This window comes from Trachurus trachurus, assembly GCF_905171665.1.
Source record: "Trachurus trachurus genome assembly, chromosome: 12".
Classification (NCBI taxonomy): Eukaryota; Metazoa; Chordata; class Actinopteri; order Carangiformes; family Carangidae; genus Trachurus; species Trachurus trachurus.
The window spans coordinates 13,678,109-13,700,661 of NC_139908.1; the positions used below are offsets into that span (position 1 = coordinate 13,678,109).

At 41.6% G+C, this 22,553-nt stretch overlaps 1 protein-coding gene across 1 annotated transcript; it reads left to right on the top strand.

Annotated features, from left to right (window-relative positions):
• Positions 1–2,123: 2,123 nt before the first annotated feature.
• golga2 (golgin A2) lies at positions 2,124–22,104 on the top strand (the record flags this gene model as incomplete). The annotated part of the gene is given in 28 exon segments (XM_083983590.1): positions 2,124–2,153; positions 2,156–2,209; positions 3,669–3,821; positions 5,797–5,865; positions 7,390–7,436; positions 7,672–7,735; positions 8,317–8,373; positions 10,535–10,615; positions 11,126–11,164; positions 11,291–11,353; positions 11,885–11,978; positions 12,095–12,201; positions 12,388–12,446; positions 12,634–12,775; positions 12,886–12,975; positions 13,201–13,308; positions 13,452–13,539; positions 13,899–14,044; positions 14,215–14,433; positions 14,744–14,857; positions 14,973–15,197; positions 16,012–16,111; positions 16,630–16,721; positions 16,936–17,203; positions 17,292–17,453; positions 17,618–17,724; positions 17,920–18,115; positions 18,920–22,104. Coding segments are annotated over 28 exon segments (3,243 nt in total). The 3' UTR covers positions 19,189–22,104.
• Between the last annotated feature and the right edge of the window lie 449 nt (positions 22,105–22,553).

Consider the following 22,553-nt stretch of genomic DNA (forward strand, 5'->3'; position numbering starts at 1 on the left):
AAGATTCTACCACTGTGTGTCTTGGTTATTCTGTTAATCCGATTTCCTTGCAGGCCTGTTTGTCGTTGTGACTTGTATGAGGTATTCTAAATATGTGAAATCCAGTGATAAGTCACTGCATATAGCAAATAGTGTTTACTTACAGTTCTAGTCAAAGGTTTTGACACACCTGAATGAGTAGGCTATGTCAAAAAATTTGACTGCTACTGTAGCCTATAAGACTTTTTCTAGAATCATGACTTTTACTGAGATCACAGTAGCTAATCAGCTTTGTTTTGGAAGAAAATCTTTTTAGTTGACCGATTGGGATTTTGTGTAAAAGAGTATAGGCTACTGACAGACATTTTTAGAAAATTCCTGCAAATGTTGATTTTTTTTGCAGCGTAAACAGCATTGTAGGCAGACCACTCTGAATTGAAAGCAGGTGAACTAATATTAGTCCAAAGCACAGGCTACAGTTATTCTTTATTCATATTTTATTCATTTGTTCAAGTGCTCTTATGTCCTCTCTTCATTGAGGCCACTAAGCCATTTGTCCCTGGGAGATTTTACTTGTTAAAATATTTTATATGACTTACTTGTTCTACAGGACTAACGTGAAGTGGTCTCCATATTATTGATCTTCATTCATGATTAAGCCATATTTCAGAGAGAACTAAACAACTTCAGTTCTTGATGTTTTTAACTTTTTTTTTTATGGTCGATCACTCGTAATCACCAAAAAGATTTTATTTCATATTATTGAAAGTTTTACTACAGTGATTTTTTTTGCACTTGCAATCCCCTCTGTTTTTGTTTACTATAGGCTACTCTTGGATAAGCTCAAAGAGAGCAGTGAATCATAAGAGAGCTACAAATTTGATACAAAGTCTTTTTCTGTAAATGTATTGTTGTTCTGCATCTGACATTTTGCACATGCAGGTTCTTGGCTTTTCACTGGAAGAATTGGTGAGCTACTAATGAAGCAGTTTTGCTTTCATTTTTTCCTCATCCAGTGTAGGTGGTGCTTAGAAACTGCTGGCCAAAAGCTGGAGGAACTGAGACAGAAGAAATAGAGAACCTCAGCAAGAATGACACTTGAAACAAATAAATCACACTGGCCTTGTTTTTATAGTTAAAATCTGAATAAATAGCTAGTCCTTATTACTAGAATATCACTTTTCTTTCTTTCTTTTTTTTATCAATTTTCTTTCTTCCATGTACAAATTAAAAGTTATGACACGTGTGTTTTTATGATATTCTTTTTTAAAAAATCAATATATGATTTTCACCAGTTTTTTTGTTTTGATTTAGCTTTTTTTCTTCTAGAAAACAATGCTGTGGTCATGACAGTCAATGGCAACTAATGTCTGTGGAAGTCAAAACACTGAATTGATTGTGACCATTGATGCATGCTGCATTTCCTTTTTCATCATACCCTAATTTACAGTTGCAAACTGTTGTACATGACAACACCACAGGGGATACTTTGCTTATTTAATTGTACAAATAATAAATATATAGGCTAATTGTTTTGTTACTGTCATTTTTAGTGTAATGTCATGGTAAAAAATTAGAATCTTAGGCGTGGTCTATCTAACATTTTGCAAGTTCTCACATGGTTTACACCACCCAAGTGCTTTTCTCCAGTTGCATAAGGACTGGCTGAAATCCACACATGCATACCATGATGAGGTCGGCCATCTATGCTTCCCCTGCATTAGTATTAGATTATCAAGATATGCATGGTCATAAGCGACTTCCCTTTTCTCATTTCTGTATTAGCCCTTTAACTGATTATCAAGATATGCATTGTCATAAGAGACTTCCCTTTTCTCATGTCTTGTATGTTTATTTTAGCTTAATTGATTAACAAGGACATGAGTACACAAGATGAGCAGCAAAGAAGGAAATAAGACAGTCAAGTCACAATGGGTTCTTGTTTACAGTATGACAATGTGCCTTTTACATGGCTTTGTAAAGTAGATCATGACATAGAAAAAATAACTAGTCCTGGCTTGTGTGATAGCTACACCTACCTACCTGGAGGAGGTGTGTTTTCTGAGGTGAGGACAGGGTTAGAGGATCATCACGGTGAAGCAGCGCGCCCTCCACTGGCGGACACGCGACCAGGCACCGAACTGATGACGTGGTTCGGTCGGTTGAACGGCAGAGCAGCAGGATGGCCGACCAGAGCAGGCAAATCAAACTCGCTGCAGCTAAGAAAAAGGTAAAGTAATTTACAACTGACCCGTCTCAATATCACGGGAACCCCCCTGGTGCTGCTTCTCGCCTGTGGGCTCAGTGCTGTTGGTCTTTTGTTTTTGTTTTTTGACTCTGCGTTCACAAATGTCTGTACGGAGAAGGGGTGTTGTCATTACGTTACACGTCGCCCGACCTCTGCGCTGGCGCTTGTCCCCTCCGTATGCGCTCCACTCCCGGCTTCATCGCGCAGGAGAGGCCGGGGGCTTACGCTGGGCCTCTAGTGATAGCATTAACTTTTACCAGGTTATGCAGACTATTTTTTTTATTTATTTATTTTACTTCGTTGAGACATTAACACCATCCCATGTAGTTTAGTTAGCCATTGCTTAATTGAACTTACGAGCTTTGCCTGTTGGTTTCATGAGTCTTTTCTGGCTAACGTTTAATGTAGTTATTAGCAAACCGGAGCTAAGTTAGCGTTAGCAATCTGGCTATAACACCTATGGGTAGTTGGTGATGTGTGAAGTGTTAAGACTGCTACACAGCAGCTAGCGACCAGCTTTGTATCTTATCTTGCAGAGCAGCTCCCTTGCCCTAGCAATGTCCAATAAAAACATCCCTAAAGTCAAACAAATAGTGGACTTAGCAGTGTTAGCACAGTTAGCCGGGCAGAATGACGGGGACTGTTTTGACAGGTGACACCCCTCCTCACTGGCTGTCCTCCTGCTGCTGTGTGTGTGTGCTTTGGCTAGGTAGGTGTAGCTGTTAGGCTAGTCAGGAAGAAGATGGCCTTATCAGCTGTGAAATGTTAGCTTTGGGGGGGGGGGAATGAATCGTCAGCATTTTTCTTGCTGCTCCACAATCTCCGTGGATGAGTGGTTGTGGTGGTGATGATAACGCTTGGCATAACCCCGGTGTTTTTAGAAATGCCAGCTCCAGTAGTTCCCCTTTGATCCCCCCCACCACCACCATCGACAGCTGTCACAGCAGGCCTCATGCCCAAACACACTCAGGCGAAGTGAAGGTATGCTTTAATTGTCACATGGGGTAAACCACTCATAACTGTAGATGTGCCGCAAGTTATCAGCTTCGTCTTGTTTGGTTTGGAACAATAAGCCATTGAACAAGCAAGACAGAGTAATACAGAGTCAATAACCTGTTTGCAGTGGATATGTGGTCCAGTGTAGGATTGAAACCGGATCTTTTTGAGAAGCTGGTGTGTTGTCAGAATGGCAGCAGTGCATCCTTGGCTTTATGCCAGACCATATTCACATTTACTAACTCATTTAGCCTGTCAAGACCACACGGGAAGTTGATATGAAGATGTAAGAGGTGGAAGTTGTTTGATCTGAATAAAGTAATGATAGGAAATATTGTGGCTCTTATAAAATAGTAGCAGATGGATTTTCTTTGTGCCAGTCAAGAAATACTTGCCGCATTCCTCTTCACGCATCTATTGTTTCCTCCTTTCATGTGCTGCTCAGCTGAAGGAATTTCAGCAGAAGAGCTCCCCTACCAGTGTAGGAGGAGAAAAGGGTGGTGGAGGAGGTGGAGGAGCAGGGGCCAAGAAGAAGAGGAAGGTGAAAGGACCGGGCCAACACGATGCATCTTCAACAGATAGAAACTCTCCAATCAATGTAAGTCGGTGCCGTTTACTTGCGTGCTTGACAATCTGCCTTTCTTGGTCAAATAACAACCTCTCTTTGTGCTTGACAGTCTGTCTTTGTCCTTGACATTTCTGGTTTGTCAAACCTAGTGAAGTTTTTTTTTCATTTGTAAATTTAACCACTGATGCAGATCGAGTGTTCACAGCAGAATAATCGTGCTTGTAGAAAAGGTGCTTTATTCTTTGTTTTCTTTAACTTAGTGATTTATAATGGCGTGCTTAGCCACTGATCACAAAATAGATCCGTGTTTGAACTGATGCGGCTGAATTACTGTCAAGTTGGCAAATGTGTTCCTCCAGGCTATCAGACACACACAGTGCAAACAACACAGCTGCAGCCTTAACAACCTTAACTTAACACCTACAATATCTGCAGGGTGGAAGTAGGCCTAATGTTTATTCAAAAAGGACACCAGAGTAGAGACAGAGATGGTTAAACTCCCAACCACAACAGTGGCTACTCTCAGGTTATTAGACAAATGTAAACGGTGAGGCATTTTCTTCAGACTGCAGTGAATTGCTAGTTCACATAGCGAGAACTTCACTTATGACAAGTATGTTATCTGTAATTATCAACAGACCATCAGTCTGCATATTGCGTTATGCTATATGAACCAACTTATCTGATATGGATGTTTTAGTCATGATAACATTAACACAATCATATGCATCTGACAGACTTGTTGTTGTCGGTTTGCATTGATAGCTTTTGGTTTTGTCCTGTATTTCGCTCTGATTGAAGGAACTGAGTGGCTGCATGTATTTAATGCAGTTAAATGCCTATAATAATGCAGGCAGTGACTAATTACGTAATGGTTTTTAATATGTCAAATTTTTTTAACTAATAATTTATTGGACCTCACTGAAGTGGAAAGTGTTGTTACAAGGTCAGTGTTTGGTTATTTGCGCTAGTGACTGAGATGTCAAAAAAAGGTCAGCCAATTACACAGTCACATGTCTGCCAGTGACACTTTCAGCATCAGGTAATTTACCTATTTGGTTATCATCACAGCTCATACCAAGCCTGTCTCCTCCTGTAGTATGTTTTTAATCTCATATAAGCAAATTGAGAGTCCCAGTAAGGACACACACAGTCAGGCATGTGACTCAAGCGCACAGCTTTCACGTACACTGACTGACCCCCCCAGGTCAGTTTACCACAGACTATGTTGGTCAGTAATTTTCTAAGCCTAATGGGAATCTGGGCTCGTCGCAGCTCCACAGCTCGCTGCTCGGTCTCACTATTTGTTCTGATGCAATATTCTGCCGGGAACATGTTTGATTTTGTAGTGGGCAAAGACTGGCTACACACATGCAAAACTGTGAGTGCTGGCAGCAGTGCACCCACCAGGAGTTTGTTTGTCGGGGTCAAAACAGAGACAGACCTGAGACATAATGAAGATTTATCACGTTATTTTTTACCTGATTAAATTTTAACTAAAGTGTTTAAGTCCTTTAGCCTTAAGTGAGGGAATACTATCTAAGTTTTCGTTATACTGTATAATGATGAATAACAGTAGGCAGTTAATTATTGCATATCATCATAGTAAAGGGAGATAGTTTAAGTTAAATGTGTCAGTTTGTATAGCTCATAGAGGAGGTTTTCAGTCGGGGATCATGCACAAAAGCAACATTTAGACAATGTTGATGATGATATTCTGATTTAGGTGTTTACTTTACTTGAGTAATGTTAGGGTTATAGGGATAATCGATAGCGTTAAGGTTCCACAAATGCAGCTTATTATTTATTAACCCGAGAGGTCAGTCGTACGTGCCTCAGTTTCTCCTCATTACACACCCTCCTCTCTTTTCTACCCCCTCCCTCTAAGATTTCTTGTAGCAGCTGCTTCTCTGTGTCTGTTTGACTATAGCACTGTCACTTTTGAACCGTTCCCTCCTCTTTCACATCTCTTTCACTCTCTGCCCTTGTTTCTTCCTTCCTGTAGTTTGACAGTATTCTCAAAGCACTTAGTCAAAGCAATGGAGTAGTCCTTCCTCCTTATGGCAACAGTCAGGTGAGCTTCTGTCTATCTCTCTCTGTTTCCTTTCTTTGTTTCTTCCCCTGCTTGTCTTTTTTCTGTCTCTGCACCCCGCCTCCCCCTGCTGTAAATAGATGCTCCTCATGTGGTATTTAATGTTGTACCTCATTTCCCCATTTTTACCTCTTATCTCTAATGTCTAATTCACTTACTCTCTGTTGCATAGGCCATTAAGCATGAGATGAGTTTGAGTGAACACTCAACTATAGAGGGTTATCAGATGTTTCTCAGAGTTCATCCATTTATTATTGGAGTAGTTGAAGTTCACTTTGAATAGGGCAAGGTTTCCACAGTAGGTGGCATGAGTCTTAGTTGTTGCATGGCTGTTATCTGCTCTCGTGTGCGTCATGCAAGCAAAGCATCTGGGAAAACAAGAAATATATGTGTCTGTTTTAACTTTTTAACTGTGTTCTCATCGCTGCTCTTTTGTTTTTTGTTTTTATTTGCTTGCATACTTGCGCTCTTAAAGGGGTTGTATCATTGCAAATTTTTTGATCACATCAAACTCAGTAAGCAGAACTCAGAGAAAAGTTGATTATCAGTCGGTCAAATTAGCATCGGCACTTACACTGCCTCAGTTCCTCCAGTGCTTTCACTCTCACTTTTAGAAAGAGGTTCGGTTGGTAGGTAGGAAGGCAAAACTGCAGCATCATCAGTGAAACAGCTACAAGTATAACGAAACTTACATTAAAGTGCAGTAGATTGCTAACCAAAAAATAAATACAAACAAGTTTTTACTGTTTATTCCTATTCTCATGTCCTCCTAGGTTGTGGACTCTCATACGTTCATCTTAATATGTAAATTACATTAATTGACATAGTTGTCTCAATTGAACTCTCACCTTAGGTCAAGTTATTTTTGTGCATTACACACATTTGCATTGTCCTTGTGGCCTGGCTGTTGCTTTTGTTTTCCTTTTTTCTTTTTTTTAATCAACTGCTCTTTTTTGGTGCCATTAAACCAGTGTGTGCATTTATTTTGTGTGTGTGTGTCACCTCAGAACTTTGCTGATGTGGAGCCCATGGGGTCTTCAGTTCCTCAGCTGCTGGAGGACTCACGGGGGGAGTCAGGCCGTGGCTCACCTGTGTCTAACCCTGCTAGTGCTAACACTACTAATAACCCTGAGTCTGTCGGTCACAACACTGACCTGCAGGTGTGTCTCTCACTCTCACTCTATTTTCTCTTTTTCTCTTTCTGACTCTGCTGCTCAGATTCTGTTTCATTTCTGTTATTCTTACTCCTGTCTGTCTGTCTGTCTGTCTGTCTGTCACACCCACGATTACAAGTCTTAGCATTATGACTCTCATAGGTTTGTAGCTAATTGCTCCACAGGTACTACTAGTGTAAGAGTTGCTGAAAACAACTGATTTGCGACATCTCTACTTGTTTGCACTTGTTTGTTACGTTGTGCTGTATCATCAAAGAAATCCCCTCTTCTTAAATGTTATTGCCTGACTGTCTCACCCTTTCCTCTGCTTTTCATCTGTCTCTCTCTTTAGGACTACCCTGATACCAATGGCAATGAGAATTTAACAGAGGAAAATAGGTGGGTTACCTGACTCCGAGTCCTCACTGCCACTGCCCACACTCATATTATAATACAGAGATATATCCATGCATGTGGACTGGATTATATTTTATTTATAAAGTTTTCCTCTAAAACTGGCATTTGCCACCAAGAGCATCGTATTTAGAATTTGTTGATTTATTGCACATTATGTGAAAAAAATGTCAATTCTGTGTGTATTTTAAATGTGCATGTACCTGTCTTTGTCCTGCAGACCCCTGTCTTCCACAGAGAGCCTGCGACAACTCTCCCAGCAACTAAACGGCCTGGTCTCTGGGGTATGATTTTAGAGGCACCAATATCATCTCACGTCTCTCACGCACACACACATTCAACAATAACAATAACACAGTGCCACTGATGTGCACCCTCACTGAGGGTGTGTTGCATCTATTCTTGGCAGGAATGCCTTGGAAGCATTTTTAAATATGCCAGTTGTTCCCAATGGCCTCAAGCATATTGACAGCATCAACTGGTGCACCATCCAGCTTGATAAATTCCTTTTGAACTCAGTGCAGATTTGCAGTGTCAGCAGTAAAACGGCAACAAGATTGTGCTTTTTGTCCATTTTCTGAGACATAGTCAACACTGACCTTTCACTATCTTGAATGATTAATATATATCTGGCTGTTGTAATAGCAGGTGATACATTACTCTGTTATTCTGAAGAAAATACGTTCAAGTAGTGTTGATGCACATGGTGGTGAAATGCAGGTCTTACCACCGCTGACTAAACAATGTGCATCTGCAATGCATTCACGCTGTTTCAGCTTCAGACATGTGGTAGTAGATTATTGTTAGCGTGATGAAAACATTATGAATTTTCTGATTGATGTGCATTTGTGATGTGTCATTTCAGTCATCTGCTGCTTATGTGAATGGAGATGCACCTTCTGTCGGAGAGAGAGAACTGGAGGTAAGATGGAAATCCAGTATTTTCTGCCACCTAAAGATTTGTGTTGAAACCCAGACTAGATGATGGTCAAGTAAGTCATACAATAGTCTCTCCATGTTGTGGTATTTACAGCAGCAGCTGCAACATTTTTGTTGAACTTGGGATCAGTTTTATCTCGGTGTGACTCGGTATAAAGGGGAAACTGAAATCAGTCCCTAGATTGGATTTACTCTGGCAGCCCCTGAATGTTAATTATTGGATAGTACGCTAGCTTGCTGTCTGAATTAGTATGCATCATGCTTTCAGCATTAGCAATGTAATCTGACCAAAATTCACTGTGACTCTTTGTGCGAGTGTGACCTTTTCCTTTTTTTCTAGTTTCATTAGCCACACAGAGTACATCATATGTACTCCCAAGTGACTCTAGAGCTTCAATTAAGGAGTCTTAAAGGAGTGAATGTCTGAATTGATATTTGACTTCATAGATGATTTAACTTCTGTAAAAAATTTAAATACCATGAAACTCTTGCAAATTAAATGGAATTTCAAAGAATCCTGAGAGTATATACATAGGCTGTGTCCTTGTTCAGAAGCGGTGTAGTGTAGTGGTAGATATTTAAAGTTGCCCTGAAAGCTCTGTTTTGCCCCTTAACACCATGTAATGTTATTTCAGTGACCACAGTGTGGTGTGATTCATGGAGTTGCTCATTAAGTGTAACGTGGTATCTGTTTCCACTGGGCATATGACAAACTGAGCTCACGTGGATCCTGTTCACATCATACAAATGATACATAAATAGGTGGTTATAAAAGGCTTCACTAATTTCCAACTGGTTTAACAGCCCTCATGTATTTTAATTATTTGCTTCACGTCTCATTATTAACTCATTGAGTGCCAGCCCTTTTATAAAATGGTCAGTGCCATGTGCCAGCGTTTCGGGGCATTTTGAGTAATATTTTAAGACCAAGAGAATATTTTGTATTATGACTCTGAAAACACAAAATAGCTCAAAGGAAAGAGGAGACTCTCTATTTAACTAGGGAAAAACCATTTGTTTGTACCTTGTTCCATTCTTAATTTATCTTAAGTTGAATAGAGCCTGGTTGCACCAAAAAGACCACTTTTTTTCTAGAAAGCTGAGAAAAATGCATTTTTGTGAAAGAGAGTCTCTCAAGACAAACAGTGATTTATCCGTTTTAATTTTGGCTTCAGAAACATGTAAGACATCTGAAAATTTCATTTCACATGTTTTTTCATTGTAGCTACAAAAAAAAAAAAAACTAAAATACAACAAGTAGGAGTCCTACTATGCAGAGTGATGCCTGCTCTCCTACTCCTCCTGCATTTGCTGCCCCCTCACCCTCTCCTAACCCCCTCCTCCCCCCTCCCCTCACCCCCTCTCTGCCCCTCCCCTCTCCTACTTCTCCTCCTGCTGCTTCCCCTCGTCTCTGAAGGAGGGAGGGAGACGTCATGGCGTCTTCAGCCTCTGTGCTGGACGCGGCCGCGGCAGCGACGCACCGCGCTGATCTCTCGGTTCGTCGTCACGACGTCGGTTTACAGCAACTGGTGAAACTGACTCCGCGATCCGCTTTCGCTTCGGCATTTCAGTGCTGATCATCTAGATCAGTTTACCTTTCCTGCCTCCTCCGATCACTTCATGCTGGAGCTATGCTAATAGCATCCGTGGCTAAGCTTTCCTCCAGCTCCACGTTACACTTGTTCCAGGCTCTGCCCGTCGTTTTCCTCTAGAAATAGAAACTCTTCCCAACTTTTTTATCTCTGTACCGATCGCACTCGTCTTCTCCTTCCTCTTCACTTCTTGCTCTGATCTACAGTCTTCTTCGTTCTACACATCCCAGAAGCCCCAAAATTACTCACAGTGTGCGCGAGAGCGTCCCCATTTACCAGCCGCAGAAAACTGCATTTGACGTATATATACGTCAATGGCACTCAAGCGTTGGATTTTGATTGACGTATAAATACGTCAATGGCACTCAATGAGTTAAAACCACATTTTTCATGTAATGGTGCTATTGTTTGCCTTCATGTTAATGATTCACATTTGAATTTTTCTCCTCCTATGTGTTCTTTGTTTGACTTTTGCCACTGCACTTTATCCCTGTCTTGTTTTTTTTGTTTATTTTTTCTTTCCTTTCCCGGATGCATGTGTGCACGTGATAGAGTCGGAACCAGGAGCTGGCAGCCGCCCTGGAGTCCAGCAACCTAACAAACTCTCAGCTCAATACCCAGCTAGACCAGCTGGTAAGAAGCTGTGTGTGTGTGTATTTGTGTGCATCTTTTTCCAGTCCTCCCACTATTAATTACCACATCAGTGCATGTGCTGTATGCATTCTGTACCTCATCTTGAGTAACCACACAGTGGGAGAAGTCATGCATGTTTTTCATGTTATTTATTTGTCTTTCACTTGGGTTGATTTAAATACATTTCTACCAAGATTAACCAAGAACTGTAGTAACTAGTGACAGTAGATGCCAAAATGTACGGCTTTCTTAAACTAGTTTAACACACTAACAACATTAAACTCAAAAGGTTTATATAACATAAATAACCAACAGCACAAGTTCATTATTTCAATATTTTTCTGCTATCCCTGTCCTGTCTGGCATGCACTTGAGGTCCTTTGTGCCAGAGCTGTAGTTATGGTTTATAGAATTGGGTTGCACTGCAGGGGTCATGAAATACATGTTGATCTTTCCCAAACCTTTTAAATTTCTTCATAAAAAATTAATTACATCCTGTTGATTTGGCAGGCACAGCAATCTCAGGGGCTCACGGATCAACTACAAAAGGTAAACAATATTTTTTCCCCTCTGTCTGCTTGAGTGTCTTTTCATTCCTGTCTCCAATTTTCTTCTGGTCTACTGAATTTTCACTTCCTGCCTGGTCATTCATGAACTGTTTTGTATTTCCTACAGGAGCGAAAAGAATTTGAGCAGAGATGTTCAAAAGAGCAGGGAGCCATGCGGGAACAATTACAGGTAAAATCTTGTGCCCAAACTAAATTGAATTTGTGTAGTGTTTTTTTTCTTTTCTGAAACTGTATCTTCCCACAGGAGAAGTGCCAAAAATGTTTCATAAAATTTCAGTGTAATGTATCATGTCATGAATATATAATGTCAAAGTTCCTGAAATAGATAAAAATTGGATTAGAGAACACATCCTCCTCTTTCCAACCCTTCCTCCCCTGATTGCTATCCCTGACAAACATTTATTCATCCATCCGTCCATTAGCTCTACCACTGATCCTTATAGGGTTGCAGGGGGACTGGAGCCAACGTCAGCTGACATTGGGTGACAGCAGGGTACACCCTGCACCCTGGACAGGGTGCCAGTCAGGGCTGACACGTCGAGTCATGCTCACACTCACACCTTTGGGCAGCCACTGCACCACCGTGCAACCTCCTCCCTCTGTACTCTATATAGAGAAAATGTGGTTTCTGTTGTAATGCAATCATACTTTATATAGACTAATACAGAACTTTACTCCCTGTTTGCCCTTCACCTTCTAGGTTCACATTCAGACCATTGGTATTCTGGTATCAGAGAAATCAGAGCTCCAAACTGCACTACAATACACACAACAGGCTGCACGACAGAAATCAGGTGCGTTTTATAATCAGCAATGATAATTGATTGATTGATAATTTTTCATCTTGGCAAGATTTTAACCCTGCAGCAGTTAGTTCACAGTTTGTGTGTGTCTGTGTGTGTGTGTACAGCTGAGGCAGAGGAGCTGAACAACCGTCTGCAGGCGTCAAAGCAGAGAGTCTCAGAGCTGGAGAGAACTCTTTCTTCTGTCTCAACACAGCAGAAACAGTTTGAAAAGGTTTGCAGTCATTACTCTCTGTAATGCAAATGCAATTCACAAGACAAACCCACTTCTCATGCAAAATACATGTAAAGGCAATACCTACATACTTTGTGTCAGCTGTTAAAATGGCATTCAGAGCTTTAACATGCTGCTGGCCAAGTGTCTGTTATTTCTGATAAATGTTTTTCTTTTTGTCTAAAGCACAACAAAGAGCTTGAAAGGGAGAGAGACAGCCTGAGGCTAGAGGTGTTCAGAGTAAAGTAAGTATCTGAGCTCACGAAAGGAGATGAATTTGATAAGATGTCCATAACAGATGATTTGATAAGAACTGCTTTGACATTAAAGAGGGTAGATTGCACGTAAAGCAACAGATGGGCAATGAGCAAGTCTCGCGAGTCTTATCAGATCTGTTTGGTTTGATACAGTGAACAATGTTTGTTTTTGCAGCAATTTGAGTGAAGAGTCGAAGCAGCAGAACTCAGAGCTGTCTGAGCAGTTGAAGCTGAGAACGCAGGAGAACGGAGCGATGAGGCTGGAGCTGGAAGATCAACGCAAGAGACTGGAGATGGCTGACCTCATGTTGCAACAGGTGTGTTAAAACACAAGCACAACATTTACACACTTTAAAACTCACCCTTGTAGTCACTGTACGTTATCTACCAACATTTCACTCCTGTGTTGTTGTTTTTTTCCCTCCAGTGCTCCAGTCAGTCAGATCCCACCAGTGCCAACCAGCAGGTCCAGTTACTGCTGGAGGAGAAGCAGCAGCTGGAGGCACATAACCACCAGGTCTGAGCACAAGGACCTTCCTATTACAGTTTTCTCCATAACATTGTTTTTTTTGATTACTTGATAAGTAAAGATTGAAAACTGACATTTTTTTCTCACTTGACAGTAAACCACCCAAAACTACTTTAAACTGAGCGTGTAAACACCTGCCTTTTTATCTCTCATGAGATAAAAAAGCTCTTTGTTTGTTTATTCACTCTTTCCTTCATGTGTGTGATGTCGTAGCTGTTGGAGTCGATCACCCAGCTGAAGACAGAGAGGGACTGTTACGCAGAGCAGATCCAGGAGGAGGGACGCATATGGAAGGACAAAACAGAGCAGCTGCTAACACAGGTTAACAATGCAAAACATCAGCGTATTCATGACGATTGACTGTAGCTTTAACAATAACAAGAATTATGTGTTTGTTTTTTATTATCATTAATATTCTGGTGTGCAAACTAATGACTAATCGGTGTGTGTCGATGTCCGCGTAGGTGTCATTGGTTGCAGAGGAGAGGGACAGAAACATCAGCCGAGTCCAGGAACTAGAAGCCAGCATCGCAGAGCTGAGAAACGCTGCAGGTATTTGATGCACACTACCTTCATCTAGTGCTTCTTCCTTTCCTACACTATTCTCCATGGCCTCCTTAATGTGAAAAACACAAGTGAATTGTTTGTTTACCTTTATGATTTCTTTAATGTCATAAATGAGTCAGGGTGCTGTGGTTTGTTTGCCTGCATAGTAGCGTTAATACCAGTGCTACATTATACCTTATGTGAGGCATTATCACAAGCACTTTTGTACATAAAGTGTAGTTCGGCCTGATATTGAAAGCTGTAGCATTCAAAAGGCTGGGCACATGCCTACCATCCATCATGTGGTGTATTTCAATATAGCAAACCTATTAAACTCATAACTGTTGTCTTTTTCTCTACCTCAGCATTATTATCCCAGGAGAGAGAGGTTGATAATGCAGAGCTTCAGTCTCAGTCCTCGGGGCCATCGGAGAGCGAGGTGGCCCTGCAAGAGAGCCTTAACAGACTAGAACAGGAGAAAGAAGCTCTTACTTCACAGTACCAGGCACAGGTATGTGCTACATCGTTTTCTCCAATCATACACAACTTGATCCACACAAGAAAAAGTTAATTTGCCCATGACTTTTTTAAAGAAACGCAGATTGGTGTGTGCTTTGCTGAACGTTTCAAAGATCATTAGAACCACTGTTGTACTTAAGCTCTGTGATATTTCCCCCCCAGCTGCGAGATAACGAGCAGCTGAGCCGCCTGTGTGCGGAGCAGGAGACGCGTCTGGGTGAGATGGAGCGGCAGGTGGAGAGCCAGACCCAGGAGGAGGAGGACCGCCGGCGCATGTTGGAGGACGTGCAGTCGGACAAGGCCACTATTAGCCGCGCTCTCACCCAGAACCGCACGCTGAAGGACCAACTGGCTGAGCTGCAGAACGGTTTTGTTAAACTGGTGAGGCTGAAAATCTATTCCCTTTTTAATGATGCGTGTGCTGTTTTTCATATTACATTTTTTTTTTCTTACTTAATTTGAAAGTGCTGTCATTATGCCCTGGTAGCATTTTTATTTACCCTCACAATGTTTTTTTTTTTTGTCTTGTTGTTAGCTGGTTATTGTTGTAAAGTTTGGTCAGTGCCTCTGTAATAAAGAGCAACTAGAGGTTCATGAATTCAGAAAGCACATTCATAACAAGTATTAATCTCAGAGGGAGGGAGAATATCGCCTTTAAGCCAAAATTCCTGTTACTCCTTCATTTGTTCAGACTAATGAGAACATGGAGCTGACCACTGCCATCCAGTCAGAGCAACACGTGAAAAAGGAGCTGGCCCGCAGGATGGGTGAGCTGCAAGAGGAACTGCACAACTTCAAGGAACAGGTGTGGTCTCGCACACACACTGAATCTTTATCTATCATATCTAGACATCTTTAACAACACAGCTGTTTTCTGCATCCTCTTGGTTTAACTTCCATCTTCATTCCTCTGCCTTCAGCTGCAACTGAAGAGTCAGGAGACGCAGGGTGTGCTGGAGCAGCGGGACCAGGTCGTGGCCCACCTGCAGCAGTACTGTGCCGGCTACCAGACCCTGGCCTCGGAGAGAGAACAGCTGCACCATCAGTATCTGCAGCAGAGCCAGATCATGGACCGGCTGCAGCACGACGAAAGCCACAGCCGCGTGCAGCTGGAGATGAGCCACAGTCAGCTCAAACAGGCACAGGTGTGTATTTAAGGAAGATGACTATTGTACAGTGTGTTGTGTATGTGAGTGTGTAGCAAACAAGCCACTTAACACATTGACGAATGTAAACTAACTGCTTCAGGCTCAGAATCAGGCGACGACACAGTGATAGTATAGAAATCAATCGGTATGGATTAGAAGTTACATAATGCTTTAAGATTCAATTTAATTCAATTCAACTTTATTTATAAAGCGCATTTCATGCACAAGGCAGACTCAATGTGTTTCACAACAAGTATACATAGTTACAGTAAGAACAGTTATATAAAAATCAATTAGAAATCATTTGAAGAGTGCAAGTGCAAGTAAACTCACATATGTATGCCATCTTCACCACATACACACTTAAACTCATACATGCGCACCCACTCACACAACCACACATGCACACACGCACACACAGTTCAACAGAATGCTGTTGAAAAAATATTTTTAATCTGTTTTTAAAGATGGCTACTGATGTGGCATGTCTAACTGTGTCAGGCAAGGTGTTCCATTTTTGTGGGGCATGTACACTAAAAGCTGCCTCCCTTTCTTTGGATCTGGTGCGAGGGATGAGTAAATTGCCACTGCCTGTTGACCGAAGTGTTCTTGCTGGGGTGTAAGTGATGAGCATATCTGTGATGTACTGAGGTGCAAGGCCATGTAGTGCTTTATAAACCAGGAGCAGTATTTTGAACTCGATTCTTGTTCTAACGGGTAACCAGTGCAAAAATTTAAGATATGCTGTAGCTGGACTTTCTTCAACTGTCTATTCTCGCTGTTTTCAATGACTCTGTGTCTCCTCCCACAGGACCATTTGGAGCAGTTAGTCAGAGACAATGATCAGTTGAAGGCTGAGGTGAAGGAGCTACTCAGCAGCTCAGCTCTAGCAATATCATCAAGAGATCAAGGTAAGATTTCTGTTTTTACTGTCAGAACATTTTTCCTGTTATACCTGTTTGCTCCTTTGAAATTCAGCATCAAACAATGAAGTTACTTTAGTAGCATTCATGTTTTTGTGACCCACATTTTTAACAGCACAAAAGCATTCTTGTCTCATATTGTTAAATTTGAAAGAACCAAACACAAACCTTGAAACTGGAAACTGGAGTCTTTCACAAGACACAATGGAATAATGTGATTGATAGTAAGCACCTGACATCAAGCAGTCAAGCAGCAGCATCACATCTTTAGATCTCACAGCTCTAGTTTCAACATGCGCCACCTACAGGCAGAGAGAAGCCATAGCAGTTTAAGTCTGCAAATGTGGACGTGGTGTGTGCAGGTTGCATGTAAGGACGGTGATAACTTCTGCAGTCATGCGCCGTACATGTCATCAGTTAGCATTACAGGTTGGGATCACACCTGTAAGAATTTGGAAACAACATTTATGACTCCAACAAGTTTAATTTGTCAATTTGCAATTTAGGAGATGGTGTGGAAAGCCAGTCCCTGCAAGAGAGTCCAAAGAAGTCCGCCTCCATAGTCATCCCAGAAGACTTTGAAAGCCAGAAAGAGATGGTGAGGAGAGTGATCAGTGTTTACCCTCAAACTGTTGTCTGTGTCTTTTGCTTTGACTTTTATTACACATTTGGAAGGCAACGTTTTAGTTGGTTTTAGTATGGTCCAGTCACAGACATTACTTTGTGTACAAGACAAAAAAGTTTGATATTACACTTTTTCCACCTTGTTCATCTGTTTCACATCCTCATCGACGCTTCCTGTCCTCCAACAGGAGGAGTTTATCCGTGGAGCCTTGGCTCAGTTGGAGGCAGAGAGGGACGAGGCCAGAAGGCAATTTGAGGAGGAGCACAGGCTGCACTTGGCAGCCAGACACCAGGTCGCTGTGGCCCTCAGCCTCGAACAGCAACAACACAGCCACAAGTCTGATCACGACCATCATCACGAGCACGAGCACGACCACGAGCACGAGCACGACCACGACCACGACCACGATCACGACCACCAACACAGTCACTGTGAACACAGTCACGAGCATTCAGGTGAGGAAAACATCATAGTCGGTTGCTACAATATAGACATAGTATGCTGTATGTAATCCTGATATAAAATACAACGTCTCATCCTTAGAAGGAGGAGTGCCAGTGGAAGTTCATCAGGCCCTGCAAGTTGCCATGGAGAAGCTTCAGCGGCGCTTCACCTCGCTTATGCAAGAGAAAGCCGACTTGAAGGAGAGGGTGGAGGAGCTGGAGCACCGCTGCATCCAGCTGTCTGGAGAGACCGACACTATAGGTGAGACAATGCCGACGCCATGTTTTTTATTACTGCTCTGATGATTATTGTGTTTTCTTTTGTTTGTTTTTTTAATGTCAAAATAATTGAAATTGACAAAAAAGTCTTCATCACACACACATACACGTTTCTTTTATAACTATGTGCTCTGTTTGTCTTCCCAGGGGAGTATATAGCCCTGTACCAGAATCAGCGGGCCATCATGAAGCAGAAACACCAGGAGAAGGAGCAGTACATCAGCATGCTGGCCCAGGACAAGGAGGAGATGAAGGTACTGTGAATAAATGTTTCTGTCAGTTTTCCTTCAGTCAGAAAACTCTTCCAACTCCTAGAATAATATTCCTTTCATGATAAAAATGACCTCATATTGTCATCAGTAACCATGTTTGATAGAAGCTACAAGGGGTCAGTGTTCTCCCGGCTGACAGCGTCGTCTGTGTCCTTTCTGTCATGTCTGTTCTCTCAGGCGAAGCTGGCGGAGCTGCAGGATCTGGTGATGAGGCTGGTGGCCGAGAGGAACGACTGGTACAGCCGCTACGCCGGAGCTGTAGCCGGCACGAGCACAGTGAACCCCGACCTGCTTCCTGTCGGGGAGGATCACGTTCACCACGAGCACCACCACGCACACACACACATGGAGCTTAATGCAGCCAGCGGAGCAGGTAGGCACAACCGGGACAATGTGCTGTCTCATATTATTAATGCACACAAAGTTGAGTCGTATGTGTGACTGATAGAGGTCCATTGTTGATTTTAGTTGTGAATTTTACAGGTTCTTAACACAGAAACAAAAGGAGAGAAGCAACAATAATTCAGAAAGACAGGGTTTGAGGAAAAATTGACTTAAAGGGATACTTCATCATACTGCAGGAGAACTTTCGGAGTCATCAAAACGCTTTTGGAGTTCCGGGGGGGGGGGGGGGGAGTCCGGCTGGCATCGGATTTTCATATAATGGCAGAGGATAGAGCTCACTTTTGAATCGTCCAAAACACACAATATGAAACATCCAATTGCAAACATATTTGCTGCGAAATGTTCTTCTGTGTTTACATCAGACATCCAATGGTTTACAATGACAAACCAACATCTCGCAACAGAGCCACTGGGAGCTACTACTACAACAAGGCTAAAAACAGAGATCAAATTAATTTTTGCCGAACAACTTTTTCATGTCAGGGCTTCAGGAAACTTGGGTCAGTACGGACGAGCAGTATGGAGGTATTTGGATGTTTCATAGTGTGTGTTTCGGACAATTCAAAAGTGAGCACAATCCACCGCCATTATATGAAAATCCATTGGTGAATTATCGATTTTGGGTCAAGTATCCCTTTAATTCATTGATTAGGTTACTTAGTCTGTCTCAGTGTCAGAAAATTGAAGTCTGTGTTGAAGCTATGTCTCCCTGTTCTTTCTATCAGGAATAAAAACACCTCTCTGCTCCTCTCCCTCTCTCTTTCTGCTGCAGAAGCCATGGAGGTCATTCCTCTGTCAGACCCCCCTACGGGCCAGGAAGCCCCCTCGCCTCAGACGCTCGCAACCGGGTCGGCGCAGACCGACTCCAAGCCCATGGTGCCCACAGAGGACGGCACGGCCCAGCAGATCATGCAGCTGCTCCAGGAGATCCAGAACCCCCTGGGAGGGCAACGGTCACCCCCCTTCCTCGGGGAGAACCCCTGCATCCCCTTCTTCTACCGGCCCGACGAACAGGATGAAGTCAAGATCCTGGTGGTGTGAGGTGTGACGAAGGCCAGTGTGTCTTTGTGTGTGTGTGTGTGTGTATGTGTGAGTGAGTGAGATATTGAACATGTCTTGAAGCTTGGGAATATTTCGCACCACAGTTTACCATGTTTATAGTTCATAGATCATTCTCAAAAACATTTGACATCCTACCAAACCAGTCACAGAATGAAAAGAATGTCTTTGACCCAGTTACATTAAAAAGCCCCCACTTCATTATGTGTGTTGATGCTACCGTGTGCATGGTTAAAACGAGAGTGTTTTCTATTTGCCGTTGTTTTTATGTTTCAGTTTTTGCCAGTAATGCTCTTCCCAGAGAGGAGGAAACCAGTATTCCCTGAACACAATCTGATGATTCTCCTGATTGCAATTTTCCCATCCTCTCTCTCTCATCCCCCATCTCACACAAAAGTGCAATAAAGGGGGCGACGTATTCTGTCCCCCTCGCTGATACAGTACTTAAAGAGCTGTGGAAGATTAGCAGCCTGTTGTCGTGCAACTTTACTTTATTGCAAATCTCGCTTTTACACAATTCACTGTACACATGCCAAAAAAAAAAAAAAAAAAGAAAAAAAAAAAGAGCATCACGTTTGAATGTAACGACCCGAAAATTGACCTGTGTGTTAGTGTGACGTGAGGAGAAAGGAGCAGCAGGACGATATCAGGAGAGGCAGGCAGAACGAGACGGAAGTGAAAGTTAAGTCAGGAAAGGAACTTCGTGCACATACAGTAAGAGCTTTGAAAGTGTAGACGCTCACTAGTTACACGATCAATCGATCGGGGTCAGGAAGGAGGAGGCAGGTGTTGCAGATTGGTACTGTCCCTAAAAACTACCTTTTCTCTACAATGTCTCCCCCACGTTTCCCTGCAAACACTGAAAATAAGTCTCGTATGTACAGTGCGATGTGTTAATATATGTTAAATGTTTGTGTTGTAAAAATGACCGAAACATCTTGTTAGTCCGAGCGACGTCACCGGAGAGATGCAATTTAAAGACCCCATGAAAAGGAAAAGCAAGAAGTTATTACAGACACTTTCCACGCTGTTGTTTCTACTTCAGCTTCTTAGATGTTAAGTTACTTGAAGATAAAAAAAAAAAACACAACTCATATATTCATTTATTTTTCCTTTCTTCCTGAGCTCTAAACGTCTGTTTCATGGGGTCCTTTGAGTTTTAACTAATTTACACTATAAATGAGAGCCTGTTCTTTTCTGTTACGTTTTGCTTGTAGTTTCACATATCAGAGATGAATTCATGCACATCCTCTACAACTGGACTGTGTGAGTGTGTGTGTAGTCTGTATGAGTGTGTGTGTGTTTCCTCTTCATCTGTTGTCCTTTTGTGTAGAGTTCTATCAGATATTATAAGTATGATTGCACTAAAACTGTACAAAGCTTCTCATTCAGCTCTGTTTCTACCATTGAGCCTCTTTGGAGTACAGAAAAAAGAAAAAGGAGGGGGATCCTATGATGCCTTGCTCATGAGCTGAGGGTTCCAGTTGAAGCGAGTGAATCTAGCCGAAAGTGTGTATGAGAGTGTGTGTGTGTGTGCAGTGTTGCACTCAGAGGACGACCAAGGTGTGTAAATATGAGCAGAAGATGAAATGAATGAGAGCGCTCAATTCAAGAAGTCATGATCTTATTCCCAAGAACGGGGGACCAATCAGAATTTAAAAAAAAAAAAAAAACAACTTTTCTTCTTTTTTCTTCTTTTCTCAAAAGTAGAAAACTAAAATAATACCAAGTTAATGTAAATCACCTTCTGGATTGACTGATTTTTTTTCTCTCTTCACTTGAAGAAGACAGTGTTCAGCATTTAAGAGACTCTTATCTTTACAAATGTAGATTGGAGGATTCATTTGCATCATATCTTGTGAGCGGCCTCTGTTTTGTGAGCGTCTCTCCATGATGTTAAAAAGCAACATCATACAGATATCCCACTGAATTTTTGACTTTTGTGATGCCTGAGTTTATTTTGAGGAAGACAGCATTATTTGTTAAATTATTAAAATGACACACTTGATATTTATCGCTGAAAATAACAGGGCAGAAGGTGCGCGAGGGAAGTTTGGTATTTTAAGGCTATTATATAAAGCAAAGTGTAATAAAAAGTGTAAGTTATATGGAGGCCATATGTAACTTGGTGCTGTTTACAGCACTGCGTCTACCCTGAACCACAGCACTTTGGCAGTAACTGATGGTTTATGAATAAATGAGCTCCGTCATTCTTGGTTTTTTAAATTCCTCACTTCTAAGCATTCTGTCACTTTTTGGTTTCCTTTGAAACATGCCACAAATTATTTTTTTTTCTTTTATTTTGTTTGTTTTTTTTCTTTTTTGGGAGTGGTCAGACTGAGGTAAATATCCATTAAAATAATTTTAGTAGTGTTATGGGGCTTGTAAAATAACAAAAAAATAAGAGGATGAAAAGATTTCCCACACTTTATAATTCACTGTTAAATATGTTCTGCGTGATTGAAGCAAATAGCAATGAGAAGCATTTATTGTCTTTACTGTAAAAGAGGCAGTGTACATACTGTAACTGTGTAACATATTGTATATTCATTATGCCTGGTGTGTATGTGGGAGGCGGTGCTGCTGCAGGGTTTGCTGGCAGCGGCAGCAGCGGACTGTGTGAGTACAGAGTCGGGTGTTGGTGGTTACTGACTGGCTGTGATTTAATACAAAGATTGACTAAAAAAAAAAAAGAAAATATATTTATTTGAAGTAAGTTAGTATCTCAGACTAATCAGTTTTAATGTAAATTAGAAGTGAGTGTTGGATGGAAATGAAGGATTGTTCAGAGAACTGATTTGTTCGAGGGCTGCTTCTGACAGAAGCTTTCTGATTTTTTTGTTTCCTTGAGTAATATTTTCTCCCCTTCTCCTGAATAAAACTGATTGAGCAACTTGATCACACCGCGTCTGCATTTATTTGTCATTTTACAGATACTCCAAAACTGTTGTGTGTTGTGACGCACACGAATCAAATGGTAAGGAAAGGAAACGGGGGACATGTTGATTTGTTAAAGGTGTTACAATTACATCAATAATGGCTCCACTATCAGGACCCTGAAACTGACGCAGCTACATTACTTACTACTATTTACACCTGGATAATTCATAAAATAGCATTACTGCTGCATCCAGTTGCCTTCACAGATAGTGAAAACAAAATTATCCAGAGAGCCTGGGAACAAATCAGTCCTAAAGTGTGCCCAAGCAAATTTGCCAGTTTGTATAAATTAAATTCAACCATTATTTCCACACAGTCCCACCCATGACTCCATGCATAAGTTTAGTGATGGGGTTGTTCAATAATTACACCAGTTTTCAATGAAATATAATGTATTCTTCTATGAA